This window comes from Oryza brachyantha, chromosome 10, assembly GCF_000231095.2.
Source record: "Oryza brachyantha chromosome 10, ObraRS2, whole genome shotgun sequence".
NCBI lineage: Eukaryota > Viridiplantae > Streptophyta > Magnoliopsida > Poales > Poaceae > Oryza > Oryza brachyantha.
The window spans coordinates 13,156,661-13,183,003 of NC_023172.2; the positions used below are offsets into that span (position 1 = coordinate 13,156,661).

The 26,343-nt window shown below is 43.2% G+C and overlaps 4 protein-coding genes and 1 pseudogene across 4 annotated transcripts; 3 read left to right on the forward strand and 2 right to left on the reverse strand.

Moving 5' to 3' along the window:
• The first annotated feature begins 6,405 nt into the window (after nucleotides 1-6,405).
• LOC102706973 (calcium uniporter protein 2, mitochondrial-like) lies at nucleotides 6,406-9,755 on the forward strand. Its single transcript, XM_040528075.1, has 2 exons — nucleotides 6,406-7,079; nucleotides 9,080-9,755. Exons 1-2 carry the CDS (start codon nucleotides 6,537-6,539, stop codon nucleotides 9,587-9,589), a joined length of 1,053 nt encoding a protein of 350 aa, XP_040384009.1. The 5' UTR covers nucleotides 6,406-6,536; the 3' UTR covers nucleotides 9,590-9,755.
• Nucleotides 9,756-13,823: 4,068 nt separating this feature from the next.
• LOC107305117 lies at nucleotides 13,824-15,556 on the reverse strand (annotated as a pseudogene).
• Nucleotides 15,557-17,395: 1,839 nt separating this feature from the next.
• Nucleotides 17,396-19,082, forward strand: LOC102707526. Its single transcript, XM_006662423.3, has 2 exons — nucleotides 17,396-18,288; nucleotides 18,383-19,082. Exons 1-2 carry the CDS (start codon nucleotides 17,486-17,488, stop codon nucleotides 18,621-18,623), a joined length of 1,044 nt encoding a protein of 347 aa, XP_006662486.2. The 5' UTR covers nucleotides 17,396-17,485; the 3' UTR covers nucleotides 18,624-19,082.
• An 82-nt stretch (nucleotides 19,083-19,164) lies between these two features.
• LOC102707809 (thylakoid lumenal 17.4 kDa protein, chloroplastic) lies at nucleotides 19,165-21,455 on the reverse strand. Its single transcript, XM_015841556.2, has 3 exons — nucleotides 21,129-21,455; nucleotides 19,732-19,978; nucleotides 19,165-19,591 (listed from the first exon to the last, which is right to left on the reverse strand). The coding sequence occupies exons 1-3, from the start codon at nucleotides 21,363-21,365 to the stop codon at nucleotides 19,368-19,370; spliced, it is 708 nt and encodes a 235-aa protein (XP_015697042.2). The 5' UTR covers nucleotides 21,366-21,455; the 3' UTR covers nucleotides 19,165-19,367.
• Nucleotides 21,456-23,271: 1,816 nt separating this feature from the next.
• Nucleotides 23,272-24,020, forward strand: LOC102716249. The gene has a single exon (XM_015841778.1). The coding sequence runs from the start codon at nucleotides 23,434-23,436 to the stop codon at nucleotides 23,704-23,706; it is 273 nt and encodes a 90-aa protein (XP_015697264.1). The 5' UTR covers nucleotides 23,272-23,433; the 3' UTR covers nucleotides 23,707-24,020.
• Nucleotides 24,021-26,343: the final 2,323 nt, after the last annotated feature.

Consider the following 26,343-nt stretch of genomic DNA (forward strand, 5'->3'; position numbering starts at 1 on the left):
CCCCACGACCACGAGCCCACGACCGCGCGAGCGAGAGCAGCGGGCAGCGGCGCCGCGCGTCCACCCCCGCCGGTTCACGGTCACGTCCCGTTGTCCCCCGCCCGAGCCCCGTTGCGTCCGCGCGCGCATGGGTTATTACCTCGGCCTGACGGCGTGGGCGAACGTGCGCACGCAGAGACATCCAAGCGGTTGGCTCGTCTGCTGACGCGTGGAGCTCGCAGTCGCAGCAGCAGCGGCGGAAGCAACGAGCGCATCGATCGACGCATCGACCACCACCCCCCACCAACCGGGGGAGGTCGCATCGCATCGCTCGCACATCTCCCCTCCCCCTCGTGCCGCCTCCCCGCCTCCGCCGACCGCGACGTCCCGCTTCGTCCCTCCCACCCACCGCGCGCCGACGCCCCGCCGCTTCCGTCCGTCCGTCTCACCCGTTCTTTCCTTTCCGCTCCCGCGCCCGCGTACGTGGGACGACGTCGGTCTCGCTCCCCGCGACTCACGAGCGTCTCGCCGCCTCGTCACGAGTCCGCGCCGCGGGCGTGGGCGTGGCGGCGACACCGACACCTGTGTGTTCGCGCGGGCGCTGCCCGGTGCAGCACGCGACGCGACTCGCTGCCGCCGGGTCAGCGGCTCAGCGAGAGCGTGCGCGCGCGCGGTGCGGTGTGGTGTCCACGGGTTTGACGAGTTGGCTCGGTCACGCGGTTGACACGTTGGGGGGGGGGGGGGGGCGGCGAGCGAAGGCGAAGCCGTGCGGTGCGCGAACGATGTCGTGGATGGGTTCGTTCAGTTCAGGGTCACCTACACGGCTAGCTAGGTTGGTCCGTGATGTACCTGGACCGCTGGACGTACATACGTGCTCCTTTTTGACAGCTCGACCCCCACTAAAGAACGTTCTGGATCATTATTATCGTCCACGTCTCTTCGGAAAAATCAGTATTTAGTATTTATGTTTTAATTATGTCTAAATTTATCTATAGGTTAAAAACATCGAAAATCTAAACAATATAATAAAGTTTTATTTCGTAAAATAAAGACAACAAGTTGTTATGTTGTATACAACTTTGTCAACCACTAAATGCTGAATTCTCAATTATTTGACATATTTCAATCCTACTATTTATTCCTTACTGGTATTTGGAACACGATTCAAAGCTTGGAGATAACACCTGCACTAGCTGCGCCACACAATTCTTGCCCTTCTTTTTAACAACTAGCTAGACAGGTGAAGAAGTTGGTTCATGAATGTCTTGTTTGTACTGTGCATGCATCAAAGATGTCTATCTTTTCTGTGCCAGACACCCCGGCTACCCATATTCTTTCTATGAGCAGAGAAGATACAGTAACAGTCTATAAACCAATTATAAGCATGTTTTAAAGAGATAAGAGAAGAAAGGTGTGCTACTGATTTATAGCCTGCTATACATGGACAAAATATGTATATGACATGTGAGACCATGTATTAATGTTTTATATGTAACTATTGTATAAATTGACTATTAAATTGACTATAGATGAATTGGAGCTAGTAGTTGGCTATACTATTGAACTTGCTCTAAGAGCAAGGCTAATAATATAGCCAACAAGTTGGTTATAAGACTTCTGATAGTTTTCTCTTAGCCTACCCATATAGTAGTTAACTTTTCATCATTAATACATGACCCACGTGTCACTCTCACAGAGTTTCTTGGTTTCTGTGTCCGAGCTAGCTACAAGCTTAACAGCCCTAAACAGCCCACTTACACTCTCTCTCATCCTCTCTCTCCTCTACATAAGCATTTAGCCAGCTTATAGCCTGCTATTATACCTGCTCTAAGCAATTGCACGGACGAGAATGAGTTGTGTCAATCTCCCCTGTTGATCTTATGTACGTTATCGAGAATTGACATGTCCACGATCGTTTGATGCTTCACATATGCCCTCGGAACAAAGGAATCGATTTCACACAACTGCATGGCAATTAAGAACGCTCGGAGAATTATTTCACTGCAGCGACAAAAACTAGTTTTCTCGTGTAACTCTGCCTGCGGAGCAGAGTTTTGTTTGTTATGCAATTTACATATATATCTATAACAATAATTATTTTCTTAACAATCAATCTAAAATTTTAATATAATTACTTCCTCCATCCACAAAATACCGATCCATGGCTATGAATATAGACATAGGTGTAGATTTCTAATCTACTTATGTTTATATGCCTAGCCTATTTGATCATCTAATGCGGAAGTATAGAGCTCACTGACAGTTGTTCGAAGTCATGGCGATGACCGTGATCTCCTCTACAGCGATTGATGCAGGTGTCCTCGTAGACAAAGTAGTCGTACGGTTGATGTAGGTGTTATTGCGCTGGGGTTCGAAGTGTTGACGGCCTTCCAGTTGCCACCAACAATGTCCCGGCACACCATGAGTGATTAGGAGTATTCTAGGGTTTTGGAAGAGGTAAAACGTGAGAGTTAGCTCGTAACTGCACGGCTGTCCTCTCCCTTTTTAGTCTGGTGATGAGGAAGCCAGGGGCAACCCATATTTGAAAGGATTGAAAGGAGATGAGTGGTGCCGATCATTGCACGTTCGTAGAAAGAAAGTAATCGCGTTGATCACACGCATGTGTAAGAATGGACAACGCGTGCATGAAAAATAGAAAGTGCATGCGTTATTCTCTCGTGCTGAGAAATTTATTTCCAACAATAGGTTGTGTCCAAGTTCATAGCCAATTTTTTTTTCAACAATAGGAACGTGTAATGGTATACCTCATTCCTTTTCTGAATCAAGATTTAACACGATGATACCAGGTTTCTAGAATGAATAATAATTTTTAAAACTCTTTTCATGGTATAATACATAGACAAATTTGTTAATTTGTGGAATAAAGTGATATCTCGACGTAAATCAATAAAATGCCTTTGATGAGAAGTTTTGATCCATGCAATCCCGCATCTGGACATTTTCTGATTTTCATTTGCGTAGGGCATGCTCCAGCTAGTTGTATGCATGCTCAAATCAAAAGTGATTTTTTAAGGATTTTTTTTTTATCGTTTAGTTTGTGTGTGGCTGAGACTCTTCTGTGCCCTACAAGAAACAACATAATAATTTTACGAAGTATTCCCTACACTTCATTGCGAGCTGGTGATCCAATCCATACTTATCTAAACGCATATATTTAAAACCCAAAGCTTCTTTACGACTACGTAGGATATGTATGTATATGCTTCTCTCTTAGCCAAATGCAGTACATATTTTAAGCTCATGACCTTTGCTACCTGCTACCTGCTACCAACTCGTGGCCTCGTTTTTTTAAAGGGGAAAAACTAATTTATACATTTTAGGAACCTGAGCTGTTTTGTATAAAACATTTGGTTGGAAAATAAATGATTTAATATGAATTCAAAAAATATGAACAAATAATTCAACCATTGTAGTAGAGAGAAATATAAAACATGACGTTGATTAGTTAAATTTTGAACTAACTTGTGTCAAGAAAAAAAAAGAAGGATTACATCCCACTGATACTAAAATCCTTTTCAATTTAAGACTATTACCGCCTATTCGTTTTGCTTATGATTATCCTTATAAGCTAAAATTTAAATTTCAACTTAGAATTTACAGTTGATTTTGGATGTTTTCATCATAACAATGTATTTTTTTATCATTGCTTTTAGATCGTCATGAACACATATATAAAAGTTAAGCTATTTTTGTTTATAAATACATTGTTTGTTTTTTTAATAAATAGTCCCTTTAATTTCAACTTCTTGTGTTCAAAACGACCTTACCATGGACAATCAAATCTTGCGGTAGATACATTTGTTAATCTAATGGCGCTCGCGCACATGCATGGCATAAATTTATTTTAGTTACATGTAGACCGAGATGATTGAGATCTTATGCTGTCAAAGTTACCGTATATGTTAGTGATAAAGTTAAGAGTGATCATAGTACGATTTTATCGCTTGTTCGAGTACAATAACATCACCCATATATCTTTAAAAAAATGTAGCACAGTTTTTTAAATAAAAAAGAGATAAACACGGCCTTGACACGTGTGAACGTGAGGATGCTTGCCGATGACCTCACCTCACCTCAATAATGGCATTTTAAAATCAAAGGATATATTATCCATCCATACGTCAATTTCTTATTTCCAAGTGGAAACCTACCTCAACACAATTAAGTCAGTTATTATACACAACCTCAAAAACACGTTGCCAAAACATACCACAAATACACATCACGTGTAACTGGCAAGACAAGCATGACACACGTTTCGCTGCTGCTTTCACGGAATGCACTACGACCACCATATTTCATACTCGTAACTGAAGCAAGCAAGTACTGAACAAGAGAAAAACTCTCCCAGTACAGCCGATAATATTGAAAGGCTTTCAGAAAGATATTGTTGCACAAGTATATATCGTGGCTCCATCTACAGCACATGCCATTCTCTATATATGTTTCTAAGTGAGCTTTTGTGTTTTAATTTTGAAACCTGGTTTTCTGTGAAACACGTTGGGCATGTTTGGAGAAGCTTGAGAAGCAGCTGTTTGGTAGCCAACTTTTGAAAATCTAGAAAAACTCCTAAACTCAGCTTCTGGATTCTTAATTTATTTTCCAAAATCTATAACTATAGATTCTCAGAAGCTGTGGATTGTTGCAGCTTCTGACAAAAGCTGCAGCTAGTAGAAGCTTCCCCAAACAGGCCCATTGTCAACCACGGTACAAGTTATATGTCCTTTTGTACTGAATGGTTGAATAGTAACATGATTTGTGATACTGAAATATCTAGTTTTCAATTGTGTACGGATAAAGAAATTTCGGTCCAGTTTTTTTATAGTTATAATGGCTTTGAGATTCATTCTGCTACATTTCGAGCACTTATCCCTTTCTCCTTATCTCCCTCTCTGGCGGTATGCAGTCATATGAGTTATATGCTATCGAACTGGCGTCGGTGTTGTCGATGCTACCATCTCCCACCCTGCCCATTACAAAAGTTGCCAATAACACCTCATGAGGCCACTTCCAGGCTCCGGCTATTTTTCTTCCTTCTTGGTATAGGCAATGATGTACCCCGATCCGTGTTCTTCATTTTCTATTGCGCCTCTCCTCACTGCAGACACCACCGTTGGCTTTGTCTTCTAACTCTATGGCCTTCCTCATGCCCTAGCCATTCCCTTGTTGCTGGTTCAACTCTACTCATGGCCATCTATCTATGCCCAAAATACCCGATCTTCCCCCGTCCTTAAGTCCCCATCCCACCCAAAAGTCACCGCCAAAACCTAATCTAGTAGTGTCACCATTATCACTGGCGTTCTCATCGGAGAAAATATTTTTAGAAAACATTTTCAACAAGGAGGACATGAGTAGGATGAGAACTATTGAAAATGATATCATTTTTTTAGAAACAATCTCAAAATACCTGTATTTTTTCATATTTATAAATTTAACTATTTAATTGTGAATCCAGCACGACGCTGACATAAACTAGAAAATTTAAATTCTATATATGGCTAGAAACATAAGCAATAACTAGAAACGATATTACTTTTATTTGTCAGTACCATCGAGAATTTCCACACCATATCCCTAGACAAGGAGAAAAATATTGGAGCAAGGATCGACAAGGAGTAAAATCGAGTGATATCTTTAGGATATTTAGGCGAATAAGAAATATCAAATCGCTTTACTATCATCAATTGAGGGTGCAAACAAATTCATTAAATATCATGAATTTGAAAGAATATTTAAAATAGTATCTAAAAAATTACTCCTCACGTGAGAATAATACTATTTATAGTTTAATAAACGTCCATCATATTTACGAATAAATATTACTCCCGCCATTCCACACTAAGTGCATTTTTTGTTGTTTATATTCAACGTTTAATCATCCGTTTTATTTTAAAAAATTATAATTAGTATTTTTATTGTTATTAGATGATAAAAAATAAACAGTCTATTATGTGTGACTATTTTTTTTTATAATTTTTTAAATAACATGAACGAACGGTGAAGCATTAGACTGGGGACAAAGTTAGCATTATTTTACAGTGGACGACGTAATCGTCGAGATGTGGTATGGTGTACCGTTTATAGAAACGAGCCTGCTAGTCTTTATATTAGCCTCAACATTTATATCGTGTTTCGAAGGGAAAAAATAAAAGAAAGAATGACCTGCCGATTTGCCAAATTACGATTGCGTGTGTTCATAGAGGTAGCGTTTGCCGTGGAGAGTGTCCGTGCGTGCGTTGTACCGTGTTCTTAAAATAAATTACGAACACATTTTTTTTTTGTACTGGTCCGTTCCTCCGACCGGGTACGCCCGAACCGGACCTCGACCGGCCCGGTCGGGTCGCGTCCGGTTCGCCGCGTATAAATAGCCTCCACGCCTCGCTCCTTCTTCCCCGCAATCCCCCACGAGCTGTCACCCCCGTGCGTTTCGATTTCTTCCCCGTTTCTTGATTGCTCTCCTCGATTTCCGTGCTCCGTGGAGAGACGCATAGAAGGGTAGGTGAGGAGGAGGAGGAGGAGGAGGAGCGGAGGTTGCGATGGCCGCAGCGCTGAGGAAGGCGGTGGCGCAGCGGCTGTCGAGGGCGGCGGCGGGGGCGACGCCGGCGTACGGGCTCCGCCGCTTCATGCAGGAGCAGACGGCGTTCCGGCCCGCCGCCGCGGTGCCGCCCGACCGCCGCGGGTTCATGCCCCTGGCCGACCGGATCCGCGACCTGGGCGTCGCGTTCCCGCGCATCAACCTCGACGGCCTGGTGCCCCCGGCGCCGCCGCAGCAGCTGCCGGCGGTGAGGGAGGAACCGCCGTCGCCGTCGCCGTCGCCGTCGCCGTCGCCGTCGCCGCCGGCGGCGGCGGCGGCGGGGCTGACGGTGGCGGAGGCGCGGAAGGTGCTGCGCGCCGCGCAGATGGAGGAGGCGCGGGCGAGGCTCCGCGCGTCGGGCGCCGGCGCCGTGCCGTACGCCGAGTTCCTCCGCCTCTGCTGCGACGCCGCCGGACCGGACGCCGGCCCTTCCGTCGCGCGCGCCCTCGACGAGTCCGGATCCGTCATCGTGCTGGGCAAGACCGTCTTCCTCAGGCCCGAGATGGTACTATCTTCACCTCCTCCCTCTCCTCAGCTTCAAATCTACCAGCTTTAATGCCGCTTGATCCGTCTCTTCTCGGTCTAGTTTTGCTTTGCAGTTAGCATCTCATGAGAGAGAGATACACGCTGGTTTCTCTTCTCTTTTCTGTTAAAATTTCTTCCTTTTTTTGTCCGGGTGACCGGGTTGAGAATTCAGAAGTGTCGAGATCTGATGAGATTTTCGCGTGTTTCTTTGTATGTTTCCCAACAGGAAAAGAATGAAAGAATGGGCGCTGTTCTTAAACGGTAGTAAGAGAAGTTGACACACAAAGTTTGGGGATTTTTACTCCGTCCGACATGGGAGTGTCTTTTCTTCTCACAAAACCAGATGGACCAAACCCAAAAAAAAAAACTAATCTTCAGCCCCTCAAATCTATACCCGAGGGAGCAGAAAGAAAAATTGAAAACTAATTTTAATTTTGATCTCCAATTAATGGACATGAGGAGAATTAACCTATGGCAGCCAAAAATTTTAGAATGAAGGATGCATATTTGTAGTCATCATCCAGCACACACTCAACTTTTATTTTCCCTCTGCTATTATTACAGAATTGTTTCACATAGTTCTTAGTATTCAACTGGATTTTCTATCATGCAATATAAGAGTCATGTCATGAAAACGCCAATCGGAGACTACTAACCTTCTCTTCAAGGCATGGGCTGCACAACAGATAGTATAAAAATGATGTTTAAATTGCATGGCAGAAGATTCGCATCTAAGGTCCATTGCATTCCCCACCACATGCCAGTGGTGGTGGACTTTATGAATTATGACACCTCCTAACAAATTTGAGTGCCAAAACTGAAAGTCAGTTACATATCAAACAATTTTGTACCATTAGATGGTCCCCTATTTGCTCCATATCCAATTCATTACATCTGGTAGAATTGAATGTTGTTTTTAGATCGGATCCTTCTGGTAACCGTAACACTGGATGGCTTATAGTGGTGTCCTTGTCAGTGACTTACTGTTTGGTAAAAGTTACTTCGGAAAATTTTGTAGTTTTGGTTCAGCAAATGGGAATCGCCTGAAGTTAGAGAGTAGACAACAATAAAATGTGAATTAATTGAGCAGTCTGATTTTACAGTAGACAATTAACATAGCTGCAGACTTTTCAGAACCTGATTCTTACTTTTGTTCTTACTGTTTGACATTCTTTCATGTTTACTGCATCAAAGTAGAAAGTAGATCTCTTTTATTGCTACAACTGTTTGCTTTCTTTGCTGGACATCAAAACTCTCGGGACTAAAAAAAAGACGTTTTTTAATATCTGCATAAGCCACGTACCTATCTTTGAATAATAGAAGACTAATGGACGGCTAACAAGTTATGACACATCTACTTTTCTTATGTCCTGACCTAACGAAAGTAAAGGGGGACATTGTCACATGCGATCTGATCCAGATTAGGTCACAGCATTCGTAGGTAGCATAATTTTTGTACTATGTACTGTTTGTTTTGTTCCATGCAAGTGCGGTTAGTCAGACAATTTGGTAATTTACCCCATGCAAGTGGTTGTGGTGGACATGGCACAGTTGTTTTTTGGTAAAAACTTTTTTGCACGGTTTACTACTTAAGTCTTGGAACTGATCAATTCATATTTTACAGTCTAAAATAGAGGTTGAGCTTGTTCAGCATATGTTCTATCTCCAACTAAACAATCTTATCTTGCACAAACCGAGCCCCTTGACTCGGTGTGGGGTTCTTTTCTTTAAGCAATTTGTTTTATCCTTCAGTTCCAAATAATCATTTTACTCTTGAAAACACATATGCAATGTGGTGGAAATACAAAAACATCTTGCGCTTCCCTTTGAAAAATTAGCCATTTGAAAAGTGATTCGGCGTTCATGGCTGTAATTTTGTCTTGTGGAATATGGCTCTTTCTTTGATGGTTCTCCGTTGAAAAGAAGAGCAACCAAGTAAATTTTCGAAATGTTTTTGTTCTTTCTATTTCACCATTGCAGGTTGTCAAAGCAATTGAGAAGGCCATACCGATCCCGCGAACCCTACCCGTCGCCAAGGATGACCCAGCAAGGGAAGAGCTGAGGGCCATGGAGGCGCGGAAAGTCGACATTGACCGCACCGCGGCGCTCCAGGTTCGCCGTGAGCTGTGGCTGGGGCTGACCTACCTGGTCATCCAGACGGCCGGCTTCATGAGGCTCACATTCTGGGAGCTCTCATGGGACGTCATGGAGCCCATCTGCTTCTACGTGACGTCCATGTACTTCATGGCCGGCTACGCCTTCTTCCTCCGGACCAAGAAGGAGCCCTCCTTCGAGGGCTTCTTCGAGGGCCGGTTCACGGCGAAGCAGAAGCGGCTGATGCGCGCCCAGGATTTTGACCTCCGCCGGTACGACGAGCTCCGGCGAGCCTGTGGCCTTCCGGCGCTCCAGCCTCTGTCCCCCTGCACGTCGTCGTCTTCATCGTCCTCGGCGCAAGAGAGCCATTGCCATTCTTACTGCCATTGCCAATGATCTTGTTTCTGTTCTGTTGTCTGAAGATATTTTTTCATGCCCCAGTTTATGTGGGGCTTGCTTCTCCATGTACCGTTCTGAATGTGCGGATGATGCGATGCAAAGCATACTCATTGAAGAGATGACAAGCCAGATTTTAAACCTGAAAACCTGGAGCTAAGAAAAAGGAAATCCTGACGTGTGTGTGTTTGCAACTTGGCTTGGAGAAGATGACTGCAAGCCAGAAAGAAACCCAATTGATCTATACAACTATAATTGCATAAATGTGAAAGCGAAACCTACTATTGCTCCAGCAAGCATGGGTCAACAACGAAATCGTCGAACAGATTTTCATGGGAGCTCTCTTTTCTTTTCCTCCTACCTCTCATTTTGTCAAAAAGAAAAGGTTTCCTCCATGGATTTGTAAACAACATATTTTTTCTACTGCTTATATTTATAACATAAAATTTAAACTTTTAGTAGTTGATTTTTGAGTTTTTTAGCATAGATTTTTTAGTTTTTATTTCCAGACCGGTTAAAAATACTTATATAAATATTTTATCTATATTTTTTATCTGTAAATATTTCGTTTGCTGACCCACGAGATAACCATGAAAGGCATCTTGAACGGCTAGGGCACCAGTAGCGCCACAGCCGTCAGCACCAAAGCTGACCGTTTAGTTCGTGGCCGTTTGGCCCATGTCACCCGTCCACAAGGTTGGTGGGGTTGAAGATAGATAGATACCTTTCCCTCGTGACCATCCGTCCATTTGCTATGCTCAGGTAGCGTCGATAGCTTGTGCGGCTAAAATTGGTACAATCGAAACTACCAATTACTGATAATTAAAAATAATTTATAGGTAAGTTTTTATATACTTGTGATCTAAAAGCAATGATGAAAAAAAATACTATAAAAATCTAATTTAATTTTAAATTTAAGTTTTAAAATTAAATTTACCATACAAGTATTAACATAAACGAAAAGATGGCTGTGGCACTTTCGTTGTCAGGAACTCGATCAGCCGGACGATCTCCTCGTCACGCAAGTGGCCGCGGAACAGCGCGGTACAGCACGTCGCCACGCAGGAACGGTAGATGGATTGTCTCGCAGTCGCTACCCGCGCCGTGCCCCGCCCTCGCAGAAAGCGACGTGCCAACTTTCCTCGTGAGTTAGGTCTGTTTTTTTTTGAGATAATGCAGGCATATCTATTGATTACCGAACATCAGTGGGGAGCATCTCCCGAATACATTCTGGAGTCTCATTACGATAGATATTACAGACAGAGTGCTAAGAGCAATGAGCTAAGGTCCGTTCAGTTCAAAAAATTTTCACTAAAACATCACATCGAATCGTTGGACATCTAAATAAAACATTAAATATATATAAATATCAAAACTAATTATATAGTTACGGGGAAAATCATGAAACGAATCTTTTAACCGTAATTAATATATGATTTTCCATAAGTGCTATAGTATCCAACATGTGGTAATGACGGATTAATTAGACTAAAAAAATTTATCTCGCGGTTTCCAGTTAAAATCTGAAATTTATTTTGTAATTAGACTATATTTAATATTTTAAATATGTTACCGTACACGTCGATGTGACATCACTTAAAATATTTTTGGGAACTAAACACAGCCTTAATACTACTACTAGTCATCGGTGTTCAAATTTTGATGCTCACATTAAAACACACAACATATGCACCGTTATAGTTTTTCATGGGACTTTCACGAAGGTCATATTTGCTATCCATCGATAGCTTGAAAATTTCAAATATATCCATGTCTCCAACCTTTAATGCATTAACTGTTTTCGGTCGACAAAACATATTATAATTTTTCCGATAACTATCTAATAGCATAAACGATAAAAATAACTATTAAAAATTCAAAATCTATTCTACGAAGTTACTATAATAAACTTCTATATAATTTTTTTTAAAAAAACAGTATACTATTTAACCCTCGGACAATATTGCGCGTAAAAAACCATAAATAATTTGCGGGAGAAAAGGCAGTTGCGCACGGCGACGACACGAGCGGTTTGACGCGATCAGCCGCGAGCCACGGACGCAGCAGCTTCCGTCGCGGCCACCGAGTATCCCGGGGAGGTTGGACGGACGGAGACGGTTGGTGGTGTCTGCCACGTTAGGTGGGCAGCGAGCGTCCCTCCCGGCATATGCTGGTTCGGCTGGCCTGAATTTTTTTAAAAACATAACATCAAATCTTTAAACATCTAAATAAAACATTAAATATAAATAAATTAAAAAACTAATTGCATAGTTTTGGGAGAAATTGGAAGACAAATTTTTTAGACTAATTAGTGTATAATTAGTCATAAGTGATACAGTAACCACTACGTGCTAATGACGACATAATTAGGTTCAAAATATTCGTCTCGCGATTTTCAGTCGAGCTGTAAAATTCGTTTTTTATTCATGTCCAAAAACCTCTTCTAACATTCGATCAAACGCTCGATGAGATATTTCCGCCAAAAAAATTTTGCCAACTGAACACCTAACTGTGGATTCAAGCCTGGACTGGACCCATGGCATGAGTGACCGTCCGCGTCACTGTTTCGTCTGCGTTCGTTTCACCTTGTTTTGATGAACTACTCATGGTTTTCCGTTAGCATGCTTTTCAAACTACTAAATAATATATTTCGTGTAAAAAAATTTATATAGAAATTATTTTAGAAGGTCAAATAAATCTATTTTTCAAATTTTTAATAAGTAATACTTAATTAATCATATACTAATTATATTTATTATTTTCTGTGTTGCTAATCAGCTTTTGCAAATGATATGCTTCGAACGCACCCCTCGTGTACAATGCGAGAAAAATAATTATGGGAAGTAACACTAATGTGACGACTTGGGGCTTGCCCTTCTTCTCTCCAGCTTCTAGTGGTAGACGCCGGTGACAAGACTAATTAGCGAACACTCGTGACATGAACACTCGTGACATGAGTTGAGTTATGATTTAACGTCATCGGTGTCACATTTATTATATTATTAAATTATTTCATAAATATATATTAGAAATGATCTGTTTATAATGGAAATTACAAAAGATCATCGATGTCATGTGACACTATAAGCTCTGCCGCTGGCGCTGCACGGTATATGGAGAAAGGTTGAATGGTAATTATATTTTAGTTTTCGAAGCCCAACTTCTTTTTTTTTCTGTATTTAGTTATTATTTGCTGATAATAGTGTATAAAGTTTACGAGTGAAAAGTTCATCTTTCTAGTCCAAAACATTTCTACGTATAAGTTAAATTTTATAGTATGCAGTTTGTATATCCAAAGTTTTATGTAAAAAGTATATATTAAAAAAGTTTTATGTGCTACACATGCACTCTTCTTGGCCGAAAGATAACATGAATCTAACACGTGGGCTAAAATATTAGCCCACTATAAAAGTTGGCTTAGAAATTTAGGCTAGCCTGTACGTGGAAAAAGGAAAAAAAAAAAAAGTGCACAGCACACCGCTCTACTCATGAAAAGTAAAACACACACTTGGTATGTACGTCAGTCTAAACATGATCATGCGGGCGCGTTCGCAAACACACCCACGAAGAGTGATTTTTATATTTTTTTTCGACGCGGGTTAAATGGTGTACTTTTACCAAATATAAAAGTTGTTTTAAAAAAATCAGATTAGTCTATTTTTTCAGATTTACAATTATTAATATTTAATTAATCATACACTAATTATTTTTCTCGTTTTGCGAGCGCTCATTAGCCAAACAGGCGTAGTCGATTGCGAACGAGCCCGCAGACCATAGTGTCATCTTTATATAATAAGTTCTGCGAGAACATCAACGATGTCTAGTAGTTTTGTTAGATTTGGGTGGAAATTGGATGTGTGGAAAAAGTATACATGTTAAAAAAATTGATGTTAATTGAAGCATCTGCAATCTATTATGCTCTTTGGTTTTGGAGAAATGAGGTGATTTTCGACAAAGCCATACCTAAATCATATTGTAGTTCATTTTTAGGGTAACTTATTAGCTAGGGTTATAGACACACCTATAAAAATATGAAGAGAATGAGAAAGCCATTTTTGCTGCTTGTTGAAAGTTGAAGACTTTGGCTATGTAAGTTTTTAGACACTTTGATTAGAAATTAAGCAATAGAATTGAATAAGACTTGCAGTGCCTAGTGCCTACTGTTTTCTCTTGTTTCTATCTTCATGTTCAAGCCAATTGGTGTGTCAAACTATGAACTTTGTAATAATTAGCTATAGCTTCTTTTAAAATCAAGACCAGGTTATCCATTATCCATTATCTTAAAAAAAAAGTTACAACGGTGTAACTGCAAGCAGTATCAAACGTGGATACTTTTCAGAACAAGGCGATACTTTTCTGGGAGAAACTAGCAATACCAGCAACTCAGCCGTGGAAGCTTCAAGGTGAAAGTTATTATGATCAATTTTGGTCAGGTAAACCCTAGCCTTGCCTACCTCCCGTTTGTGAAGCAACTTTCGAACTATGCAGTTTAGCGTCAGCAGTGCAGCCATTCTCCTCCATTGAAAGAAATAGATCATCCAATTCTTCTAGCAACCCCTGTTCTATAAGAGTTTCTACCATTAACCTGTAGGTGCAATCATCTGGCACTAAACCACTAGCAGAGAGAGAGAGCAGCAAACAAATCTTTGGCTTAATCCTTTCTGCCATAGTTAAGCAAGGCATGAATCATAATGTTAGAAGTCCTAGTCTCAAGCTTTGTGTCCATCAAAACATAGCTTATGAAACATCCGAAGTTGCTTCTTCAAAGCAATTATTTTTTCCAAAGTTCTTGAAGGATCATGTTGTACGTGCTTAGATCAAGCTGCTTCCACTTATGTGATCCTGAGATAGAGTTCTTTTGCAGCAGCAGTTCTTCCGGACTGAAATTAACCATGAAGAATTATGTTATACGAAATAATATCAGGACTAATACCATTGCGCTCCATCTCCCTGAAAAGAGATAATGCGTCCTCCATTCTACTAATTTTACAGTAACCATTAATGAAAGTGTTATATGTAACACTATTAGGTTTCAACCCAACTGAGACTATGCCAGTGAGTAACTTCATTGCTTCATTCATCTTACCATCCAAGAAATATCCATGAATGAGTGTGTTGTATGTGATGACATCAGGCTTCACACCAAGATGTGCCATCAGGTCAAAGAGTTTCTTATATTCTCTAACCCTCCCTTCTTTACAGAGACTGTCAATTATTGCACTAAAGAAAATTTTGTCTGGACAGATGCCTTGGCTCGTCGTTTCAAAAATTAACTCAGTCACAGGTACACAAACCATGAGTAAGGGAGGTATAAACAATGATGTTAGGTGTTACTCCTTCGATCATCTGCTTGAAATTAAGCATAGCATCGTCTGCTCTGCCTAATTTGCAAATTCCATCTATCACTTGTCCATAGTTCACGACATTCGGAATAAAATCCTTGCTGCCTTATTTTGCTGAATATAAGCATGACCTCATCAGCTTTTCCTAGTTTATCGTATGCACGTATAAGTATGCTGAAGACATGATGATTAGGTTTCTTACCATTCTGTACCATCAAATCTAAGAGACCATGCATCTCAGCAAGAGCACCTTTGGAAGCATACCCATGAACCAGGGCACCATAGGTAGTAGTGTTAGGCTTCAGCACCCTCTTGACCATAGAATCAAAAATCAGCGATGTATAAGTAACAACACCATCCCTGCACATCTTCTAAAAAAAAAATCCAGTAGCCTCTTTCGACCGCCCTGAAGAACAATATCCATGCACAAGACTACTATACGTGAAGCAATCAGGCATGACACCATTCTCAACCATCGTGTTAAGTACCTCCATGGCCGGCCGCGGGGCTTTCACGCGCGATGTCGGTGAGGGCGCGAGGCGCCCCTGCCTCGCAGGAGCAATTCGTCGAACACGTGGGGCGCGTCCTCGGCGCCACTGCCCGCCGCGTGGCATCCTCTGCGTTGGATCACGCCCTCCGCAGCAGGGCACGCCGGCGGTGCGTGCCCGAGGGAGGGGGGACGCGGCGTGGCATGCCCAGCCCTCAACCACGTGGCATCGGCGGCGAGATGCCCGGACTCCGATGACCGGGCGGAAGGAGCAGTGGAGCTGAAGAAGAGATGAACGCACTGCATACAGCCCCGTCGTTTTTCTTATATATGAGAGTACTCCGTACTCCATGCATTTCAAAATATATACTACCTCCATATCAAATTATAAAACTTTTTAAGTTTTTCTATATTTATCCTTATATCAATGTTTATGTTTTGTATATGTGTTTTGATTTATTAACACATATATAAATCTAAATCTAAATATGAAACGGGGAATATATACTTCGTTTCACCCGGAAAAAGTTTAACTAAAGACTCTATTAATATATCCCACATGTGATAAAAAATATAATAATAAGAAAGTAAGTTCGACTACAAATCTATAATATTAATTTTATGCTATAAAAATGATATCACATTAGAGTAATCTATCATCAAATTATTGTCCTAATTAAAAAATATATTATATATTTCGATATGGGGTAGGTACTTATTAGTATAATGACCAATTAGTGATTGGAAAATTATTTGTAAAGAAAATTTTATTTAGGCATGCTTACTGATATGAAAGTAAATATTGAAAAATAAATTATGATTAAAATATCTCTCACAATTAACCTTAAAATTATGTTTTTTTTCTAAAAGAATGTGAATGAAAATTTCACATGTGTATCCTAATTTTCATTTGAAGTTTATACCTTTTATGATTTTGCACAGATTTATATGGTATGCATGATGATTTCGAACCTCACGAAAAGTATTGCATCTAGTATTCCTTATTGGGTCTTCGTATAGACGTATACGTATGCTAATGTTGTGATGAATATAGGTTGTATATTTATGCCAAACGACAAAGGTATTTATGGATCCGAGTGCACAACTAATTTTTTGGTTCAAGACATAGATGCCAAGTCATATCTTATCTTTGATGTCAACAACATTATTCAATCGTGCACGATGTAGACAAGCAATTCCACGTCAAATGGTGTGATTCTCTTATCTTTTTTCCCTATCAATATACGTAAAAAGCATATTACACCTATCGTATACTCTAAAGATATATGTTGTCTGGAACTTGGAAGCAAGATACACAAAAACTACAAAAACAACATATACAATAACACCGTCACACCGAATCATGATAAGTTTACGGATGATTATTGTCTCAAGAGGTTGATTTGAACTATGTCACTCTATTTGTGTTTGTTAGACAAATTTTAAGGGCACCTTCTTAACAACTTTTTTTTCAAAAAATCATTTTACCTGGTACCAGAAAAGTACATTTTTTTCCTCTCGATTTGAAATTTTATACCCTTTACTTTTGTATAATTCCAATGGATATTCAGCTCCGGTACTGATGCTGATGCACGGCAGTACAAAATGCGCTGCTCTTTTGCGGTTTTGCCCCCACTTTTCCCGTTTGTTTCCTTCTCAAATGGCGCGCCGCGCGCGCCCTCCGTCCTCCGCTCCGGCCACTGCTCCCCGCACGCATCGGCATCCTCCAGCCTGGTCCTCGACGGCGCACGGTGGTGGCGCCCACGCGCGCGCGGCCAAAAAAAGGCCTAACCTTCCACGCGCGCCGAGAGTGCCGCGCGGCCGATGGAGTGGAGGGGCAGACGAGAAATTAGCCGAGCTGAACTGGCGCAAGGCACGCATGGAGAACCGGACACCTCCCCTCGCCGAGGCGTGCGGGTCACGCCCCAGGCTATATATCCCCCCGCCATTGCCGCGCCCTCCTCCCCACCACAGCCAGCCAAGGTCTCCGTTCCGCACCGCCTTTGGTGGGAGAGGCTCTCGGTCGGATCGTAACCGACGGGCGGTCGCGTTCTTGGGTGGGTCGGGATGACGCCGTCGGCGATCGTGGTCGGCATGCCGAGGTGCGCGCCGCCGGCGGTGGCGTTCGTCGCGGGTGTGGGGGAGATGAGGGGGAGGGGACGGAGGTTCTGTAGGCCTGTGGCGGCGGCGGGCTGCGGGGGCGGGGATGACGAGCAGCGGCACGTGCCACCGCCGCCCCCGTCGATGGCCGCGATGCCGGCGTCGCTGCGGGCGATCCAGGCGAAGAGGAAGCTGGAGGCTGTGCGGCGCGGGGTGGTGCCGCGGGCGGCCGGAATGGCGGCGCTGGTCGCGGCGGTGGAGGCCGTGCAGGGCGCGGCGGCCGGGGGCGCCGCCGAGGCCGCGCGCGGCGCCGGGGATGCCATGGCGTGGGTCATCCGCAAGGTGCACCTCGAGTCGCCGGACCTCGCTGTCGGCCTGCTCTGCCTCGTCGCGTCCTGCATCGGCACGGTCGTCGAGGTGGCCAAGGAGGTCGAGGCGTCTGCAGCGGCGTCCGCGGCGGCCAGCAAGGCTGCACCCGACGACGGCGGCGACGCGGACCAGATCGAGGTCGACGCCGACGCCGAAATGCCGGAGCTGGTGGAGCTGGACATGGAGACGGAGCTCTGGTCCAGGGTCGGCATCATGCACAGCGACGAGGACACGCCGGAGTTCGTCGACGAAGACGGCCTGCAGGAGATCATTGACATCGCGCGCGTCCACCGGCGGAAGGCGGCGTACGAGAGGATCATCGCCACCGCCGCCGACGTGAACTCGCTCCTCCTCTCCAACTACGCGCAGCTCCTGTACCAGTTCGACAAGGACCTCGACAGGTAGCACACCTCATCGTCGTCGACGTCGCGCTCCGCCGTACGCCGCCTCCACATCCGCTCACCATTAACGATGATGTCGGTGACGTACGTACAGGGCGGAGGACTACTTCAAGCAGGCCGTGGCCGCCGAGCCGGTGGACGGCGAGGCGATGAGGAGGTATGCACTGTTCATGTGGCACGCCCGCGGCGACCTCGTCGGCGCGGAGGACATGTTCACCAGAGCCATCGACGAGGAGCCGCAGAGCAGCCAGCACCGCAGCAGCTACGCCTGGTTCCTCTGGATGACCGGCGGCGTCGAGACCTGCCTCATCGACTCCGGCAACGACACCGAGTGAAAAGAAACCAGCAACGCCGTGTCCGATCCCCAGCCAAGAAAGAAAGAAGAAGACAACACCACCTTCACCACCGGCAGGTGCCCGGCGACGGGCCGGCCATGTAGACGACGGTGCAGCTAGCACTAGGCATCGCCATGGCCTACCTTCCATGGCCTATATATAGTAGTCGAATAGCATCATCGACCCGCCCTTGTAGGGGCCATCATACTAGATGAAGAAGAACTCAATGTGCATGCATGGCCATGGCAGAAGCTCGAAGAGAGCCAGGAGCCAACCCAGGAGGCAATAAGAGTTGGCAGGAAGGCAAGCAGGCAAGAAAGCAAGCACAAATATTTGGTAATGTAGAGTGTTGCTATAGTGAATGGAATAAATCATGCATAAACCATCAGTGATGTCATTACTGAACTGTGAGCAATCTCATGTATGGAAGATGCATAATGTTATTCCCCTTTGCACAAATTGTGAGTACAGTGTTGTCAAAATGTGGCTGTAGTGCTATTTGATTGCTTGCTGAATATGCATGATGTACAGAGGTTTGTAAATACATATTGAAAGAAAAGATGTACAGATATTTGGAGATACATATCGAAGAAAATGACTCAGGTAGGCTCTATAAACTGGGCATTTAACTTTTTGCGACTCTTAGAATGTTTCGAACAGATTTACCGATTCGGGTGTTAACATTCACATATCGGACGCTGTTAACATTCACATAACGATTGTGCAACGGTCGAATTCGGTGAATCATCTACAGCCCAGCTCTAATCTTGAGTCTGCGCTGATGGAAGTGTTGGTGCATAGCTTCTGAAGGTCAATGTAGCCGATGATCGTGTCCTCGAACACGACGTCCTCCATTTTGGCGTCGTCAAAGGTTGACCCTGACAAGACAGTGTTCTTGAAGATCGCCCCTTGGAGATCTGCCTTCTCAAAATTGACACGGTCTATCACTGCATTTGTGAAGTCCGTTCCTGGAAACATTTGGGATATAAGCCTCCACTGTTCTAATAACTAATGGAAAGGCACATTTGAAAGCATCATTCTTTGGAAATGATGCAGCAAACGTATGATGAATAACAGAAAAACTGAATAATAATGTTTATAGTTTTACCTTTGAAGCTTGCCCCCACAGCATAAGCTTTGGACATCACAACTTCAGACATGTCTGCACCATCAAACTTTGCATCGGACATCAATGCCGCAGCTAGAGATTTTCCCTTCAGATTACTTTTCTCGTTTGTGTAATCACAGAACCGAAGATCAAGTGGCTTGTCGTAAACCCCATTTGCCTGTCCAATTGTGTTCCCGACAAAAGCGCGCTCGCATCTATTTGGCTCTGTGGACAGTGGAGGCAACCTCTAACAACCAGAGCAAACAGGGAATGATGTAATTTTAGTAACAAATAAAGTCATTAAACAAAAGGAAAATAACTCTCAGAGGCTAGAATGAGTTTCAAAGAAATCTGAATTCAAATTCCCAAACCCAAAAAGATAAAAATAAAAAGAATTCAAATGCACCGTCATAGTAACCATCTTCTCCAGATATGTACAAAAACCAATTTTCTTTCATGTGCATGCAAATCTGAATTCACAAGCACGGCCATAGTAATCAAGATAAGAATTTCTTGTTTTACATTGAGTAAAAAGCATTCGCTAAAATTAGGCTTCCCCTCCCATAGATAATAAATAGACTACTACCATATCAGTTAGCCAGTGTGGCAGCGATTAACATCAGACATTGTGGTAATTCTCGTCAAGAATTACTGCTCATTCATCCTCTAAGACCTACAGCACCTTTCTTTACACAGAAGGCATGAAGCATCCTCTTTCAAAGGAAAAAAAAATCATACATTTAGACAACTCACACCGCTCTAACCAATCTCTTAGGCTAATCTCAGTAAGAGTTTCAAGGGCAATAAATAGAGTGCCATGTAGACATTTTTGATGATATGACAACGTATTAATTAGATATTTTTTAAGGAGATGAAACCTTGTATGCAGAGTTACCTAGACAGTTTGTGTCTTATACGTATCTAAGGAAATAATGATAGATGAAACTATGCATTGAGAGAGATGTGTTTTATCCTATTTTCAAATATTTTTAGATGACATGTCACTTTAGGTAATCGTGTCCATGGAACTTACGTTGAGGAATGGACTTATACGAAGAAATCAGCAGCAGATTTTCCTTATAAGTGATTGGAAGAGTAATTAAGGGCAACACCGGACGGTAACTAGATTCGATCAGGCAATCCAGCCAAATTAAGTGCATTCCTTTCCTTTATCCCAGTGTTTTTAACTCTTAATTTACTCTAAGCATATCATCAGACTGGGATAGAACGGCTGCAAATCAATTCATTTCTCTCGGTAAGCATCTCCTGGAAAATGAAATGCCAGCCTATATCTCTCTCATTCCGTTCCAAAGATCGTCGGATTCACGACACTAGCGAAGGAAAATCCCCAACAATGCATAGAGGAAGCCATGGGATGGAGGAAACCCGCTACCAACCTGGGCGGCGGCAATCACCGGGCTGGACGAGGACGCGACGGCCCAGGCCGCGAGCACGCCGCACGCGACGCCGCCCACCGCCTTGGGCCCGGCGCTCAAGAACCCACCGCCGCCGCCGCCGCCGCCGTCCCCGTTCCCCTTCCCGCTCCCGGCAGAGCACGCCACCACCCGCGCCGCCCTGGGCAGCCGCGGCACCGCCGGCGAAGGGGCGAGGCAGGAGGAGGAGGAGGACGCCATGGTAGTGTGCCGGTGGCGACAAGAGGAGGGGAGAGAGAGAGAGGGGAGAGCTGTTGCGCTGTGTGCGTCTCGCGATCTTATCGGCTTATCTGCCTCGTCGTTTGGGCTCGGCTCGTCTCGTCCCGTCCGCTTGACGGCCACGTGACTGCCGCCGGGGCGTCGCGAGTTCGCGCCATGCGAGAGAGACGACGGAAACACGCGGCGCTGGCTAAATTTGGGTGACTTTTTTTTTTGTTTTGTTGGTTTGAGCTACTTTTCCCTACGAGTGGTCGCTATGGATGATTTTACTGCCTCCGGCTCCAAAGTTCAAGTCTTTTTAGATACGCTTGAGGTTAAATTTTAAAAGTATTACTATCGCTAACTTTTAAAATACTATAATAAAAGACTGTTTGGATAAGAGATTTTTTTTGTCAATATCACATTGGATGTTTGGACGTTAATTAGGAGTATTAAATATAGACTGATAATGAAACTAATTGCATAAATAAAGGCTATTTTATTAGACAAATTTTTAAGCCTAATTAATCCAAATTAGCAAATATTTACTATAGCATCATATTCGTTAATTATGGACTAATTAGGCTCAATAAATTCCTCTAGCGAAATAGTCTAAAGTATGGGGTGAGTTTTATTAATAGTCTATATTCAATACTTTTAATTAGTGTCTAAACATTCGATGTGAAAAAAGTTGGAAGGAAACAAACACCCCTAATGTGAATGAATGAGTCCTAAAAGTACTAACTATATTTAAAATATAAGAATTTCTTAGTTCCTTAGCATTCTTTTTTAAGTTATATCAGTAGTCATTTTTTTGTATTTTAAATTGATTAAATTCTCTTATCGAACACCCCATTGGCTCTGAAAAGTTAAAATCATTGGAATAGTGCAAATCAGTGTAGAAATATTTGTATTATTGTACTTCCTTCATCCAAAAAGATTTTTTATTTTTAGCTTACCTCATATATAAGTTACAAAGCTACAGAGAATAAAATGTCATTCACTCAAACACAGATGTATTTGTCACTACTTTTCCGAACTACAATATATTTATCTACTACTTTACCAAATCTCAATATAATAATTGCTGAAAAAAAATTAAGTCTCTCCGGAACAAATATTGGAAGCTAAAATGAAGTCTTTTGTGATAGAGGTAGTACAAATTTTGAATTCTAGAAATATTTATATTTTAGAACGAATAAAGCACTAAACATTTCTTTAGTTTTTATATTAATAGTATATTGCTTTTGAAGATTGTGTTGTTATCCGAAACAAGAAGTAGTGTTCTACATGAATACAAAAAATATCAAACTATACAATGCAGTCCTATTCATAATTGGAATTCCAACCTAAATATTTCACTTTTAGGACAATATTTAGTTGAAATTAGAAACTTTGATAATTATATTAACTACACGGATGTTTATTTCGAAACCCCAAAAAATAGATGCACATATTTGCCTTGATAAAATATTATCTGAATATCGTAAACTCATTAAATTTTTCAGACTAACTTTTATGTAGAATTGATTATCATAGATTCATAAGGTTGGCCGAATTTTATCCCCACATCATGTATTTATAACAAGAGGGGTTGTTATTTTTTTTCCACTGAACATTTATTGAAATTTGGCCTTACACACTTACTGTGGGAAAACAAACACAACAGTCTGTAGTTTCATGCTAGCTATTTAGATTAACCATTTGCTTCCTCCGTTTCGTAATATAAGTCTTTCTAGTATTGCCTAAATTTATATGTATGGTAATGAATCTAGACACATATATAAATTATATATATTAAAAATAAATGAATTTAAGCGAGACTAGAAAGACTTAAGAGGTAGTATCAAATAAACACAAAAAAATTCATTTTTTCCCCCAATGTGAGCCTTCAAGTTCTCAAGTTCCCCTATTGCCCAACTTCCCAACATCCTTTACCAACTTTAGAACAAACCGCCAACTGTTCCTAGGACACCAAAGAAAGGAAGAAGCCAAACCGAAAGAAATAGCCACCGTCCCTCCCCTGCTTCCCCTTTCCACGTTCCGGCGAAGAACGAGCGAGCGGGCGGCCATGGATGGCGGCGGCAACGGCGGCGGCGGCGGCATCCTGTCGTACGAGAAGCTGGAGGGTTACGCGATCTGGGTGGGCGCCAGCGTGGCGTCGGCCTTCTTCGCGTCCATGGAGCGCTGCGCCTGCATCCACCTCCACACCGCCGACGACGACGGCGACGACTACGACCCCGAGGAGGCCAAGGACCGGCCGCTCATGCTCTCCCGCCCGCAGGCCCTCCCGGAGTACTACTACGACCGGTCCGGCTCCTCCGCCTCCTTCGCCAAGATGTGAACCTGTCTTCTTCTCCCTCCTCCTCCTCCTCCTCCTCCTCTTCTCCGCGGCGTGATCTGATCCGTTTCTTGATCTAGTTTCCTTGCGTGTTCATGTGATCCGGCTGTGCGTGCGTGTGTTCCTCCGGGTGGGGCATTCAAGATCTCCTCGTCCCTGCATTGTGTGTTGGTTGTGTTCATAAAGTGCGTGGCTCGAATAGCTGTTGGATTCTGTAATTCTCTGAATTTTTTTTTTGGGTGTGTCTGTTCTACTTGATTCCTTGATTTGGTCCATATAAAACATCTTGTTCTATAGATTTATGGCATTCCTGCAGATTTTCAGATACGTGGATCTTGCTAATTTAACCGTACACGAAATGCACTGTTAAAGATTGTAATTCTAAAGAAGTTTGTGGCAAAGTGGCAACGGAAATTTGCTCCAGCATGAGGTGATCATTTTACAGGGTGGCTTTGCTACCTTTTGCACAAGACACGCTGCATCGCTGCAGCAGGGGTCACGCATGCATGCAGGCTGCTGGATGCATCGAATGCTTGCAGTCGGATGAAAACTGTCAGAAACGATATCCACTAATTTAACTATGCAGTGGCGATTGCAATACAATGTTGAAAGAAAATAGAACAAATAGCATTTATACATGGCAAGAATGAGAAAAGATCGAAAATGTAATAATTTTTTATGGGGGAAGAAGATATTTGGGAGGAACAGGAATGGAGTTGCATTTTCAGTGACATATGCTGAATTCTTTGCTCCAATGTTTATTGTGATATATGCAAAAAAAAAAAAAAACTGAATTGGGCGATTTGGCCTTGAATTTGCCCCCACATTTCAGTAGTTGTCATTTGATGTAGCTGGTAATTTTCAGATCTGGGATGGTAGTTTCTATTAGTAACGACAATACATATTTTCGTCTTCCACATGCAAACTGAAACTGTGGTTCTCATGTCCTGGCTTCTCATAATCCAGATGACAGATCCCTCCCAACTGACATGGTGATATTCTTGCGGTTGAGCAAAGTGTATGACTGAAATTGCTAGTGCATTCTGATTTCTGAAAATGCAGTTCTTGGAACCGGATGATGTTTCTCGCTCTCGATATTGAAAAAACTTTTGCCTCAATGTTACAAACATACGATAGAACAATCAATGGCAGAAAATCACTACAACTTTGTGCAAGAAAAACGGAAATCCATTTTTGACCATTTCACATCTCACAGGCACCGAGTAGTACCTCTGCTCCAAGGACCAGGCCTCTTAATTACTGTGAAACAGGGGGGCCAAAGCCCAACCATCCTCTTCACAAAGGCCACAAACAAAAAACACGAGAAGCCTCTTTCCCTTTTCTCAGAGAAGATGACAAACATACCACTCTGCACCAGTTTAGTACCACCTCGCCAATTCAACAAGCTCAACCCCAGCTTAAATACGGACTCCGCGCAAGCCGTCTCGCCGAGCCAAGTAGCGGTGGCTTGTCACCCGAGCGGGGGCATTAAGGTGGCGTGGATGCCTGGTCGTTGCGCTTGGGCCTGGGCCTGTGGATTGCACTATGCGGGCCGCCCGTTCCAAGTTGAGTAGTGTGCATGGGCGCCTGGTCGAAGGCTCGAGCGTCCCTGCACCTGGAGTGGCGGGCACTGCGTGAGGCTGGCTTCACAGAGCAGCGAGTACCGCCCGCTTCCAACGGTGGAAGGATAACGGGCCGCTGCGACCCTGGCCCGCTTCCGGCCCAATCGCCCTCCACGGCAAACCACCATCTTTTTTTTTATTGCAAATCTTTGCTTCCTTTTCCACTGTATGTACAAACTATTTATTGCAAATCTTCCTGTTATTTTGTGATGAAAACACCATCTTTTTACCTTTTTTCTTATTTTATTACAAATATTTGCTTTACTATTTTTTATTGCAAATCTTTTCTTCCTGTTATGTATGTACACAAACTACGTGATGAAATCACGGAAAGTATACATTTGTGGCTTTTCCCCCACACACAAGAAAGGATGAAAAGCAAGCTCATTGTTCAGCGTTCCTCTCATCTGCAATTCTGCGTTCAAATAAGCTACAGCTACAATTAACACCCGTTACACTCCTGTATATGAACTTGCACTAACAGTGTGCGTGCCAAGCAAAGAGGAAATTGAGCAACAAGAACCTCATCGATTATGCAGAGGGTTTGAGCCTTGAGGCACCGGCCGGTCGGAAGCCTCGTACGCCGCCGGGCTGGGAGCACTGACGAGAGGCCGTCCTCGCGTTCTTGGCAACGGCAGCTCATACAGCTGCTCCTCCGAAGACGCCTGTGAGTGGCCGTCTTCTTCGTCCTCCGCCATTCTCCTTCCTTGGCTGAAACCACCAAGCTCCTCTGCAAGTAGCAGGCATGCCACGAACACGAGCAGCATGCGCCGTCGCGCCGGCGTCGGCGGCAGCTTCATGTGTGGACAAGATTTGAGAGAAGAAGAAGAAGAAGAAGCTGAAAGGGGAAAGTCAAGAAGATGGAACTGGATGGATTGAGGTTCAAAGCCAAAGCGAAGCAATCGACTGGACTGCTGTTTAAGAATTGCAGGTTTTGTTTCCATGGCTAGGTCCTCATGTGAGTTGATATGTACACAGTATTTTTTTTTTCTTTTCTATGCAAGCGCTCTGGTGTCCT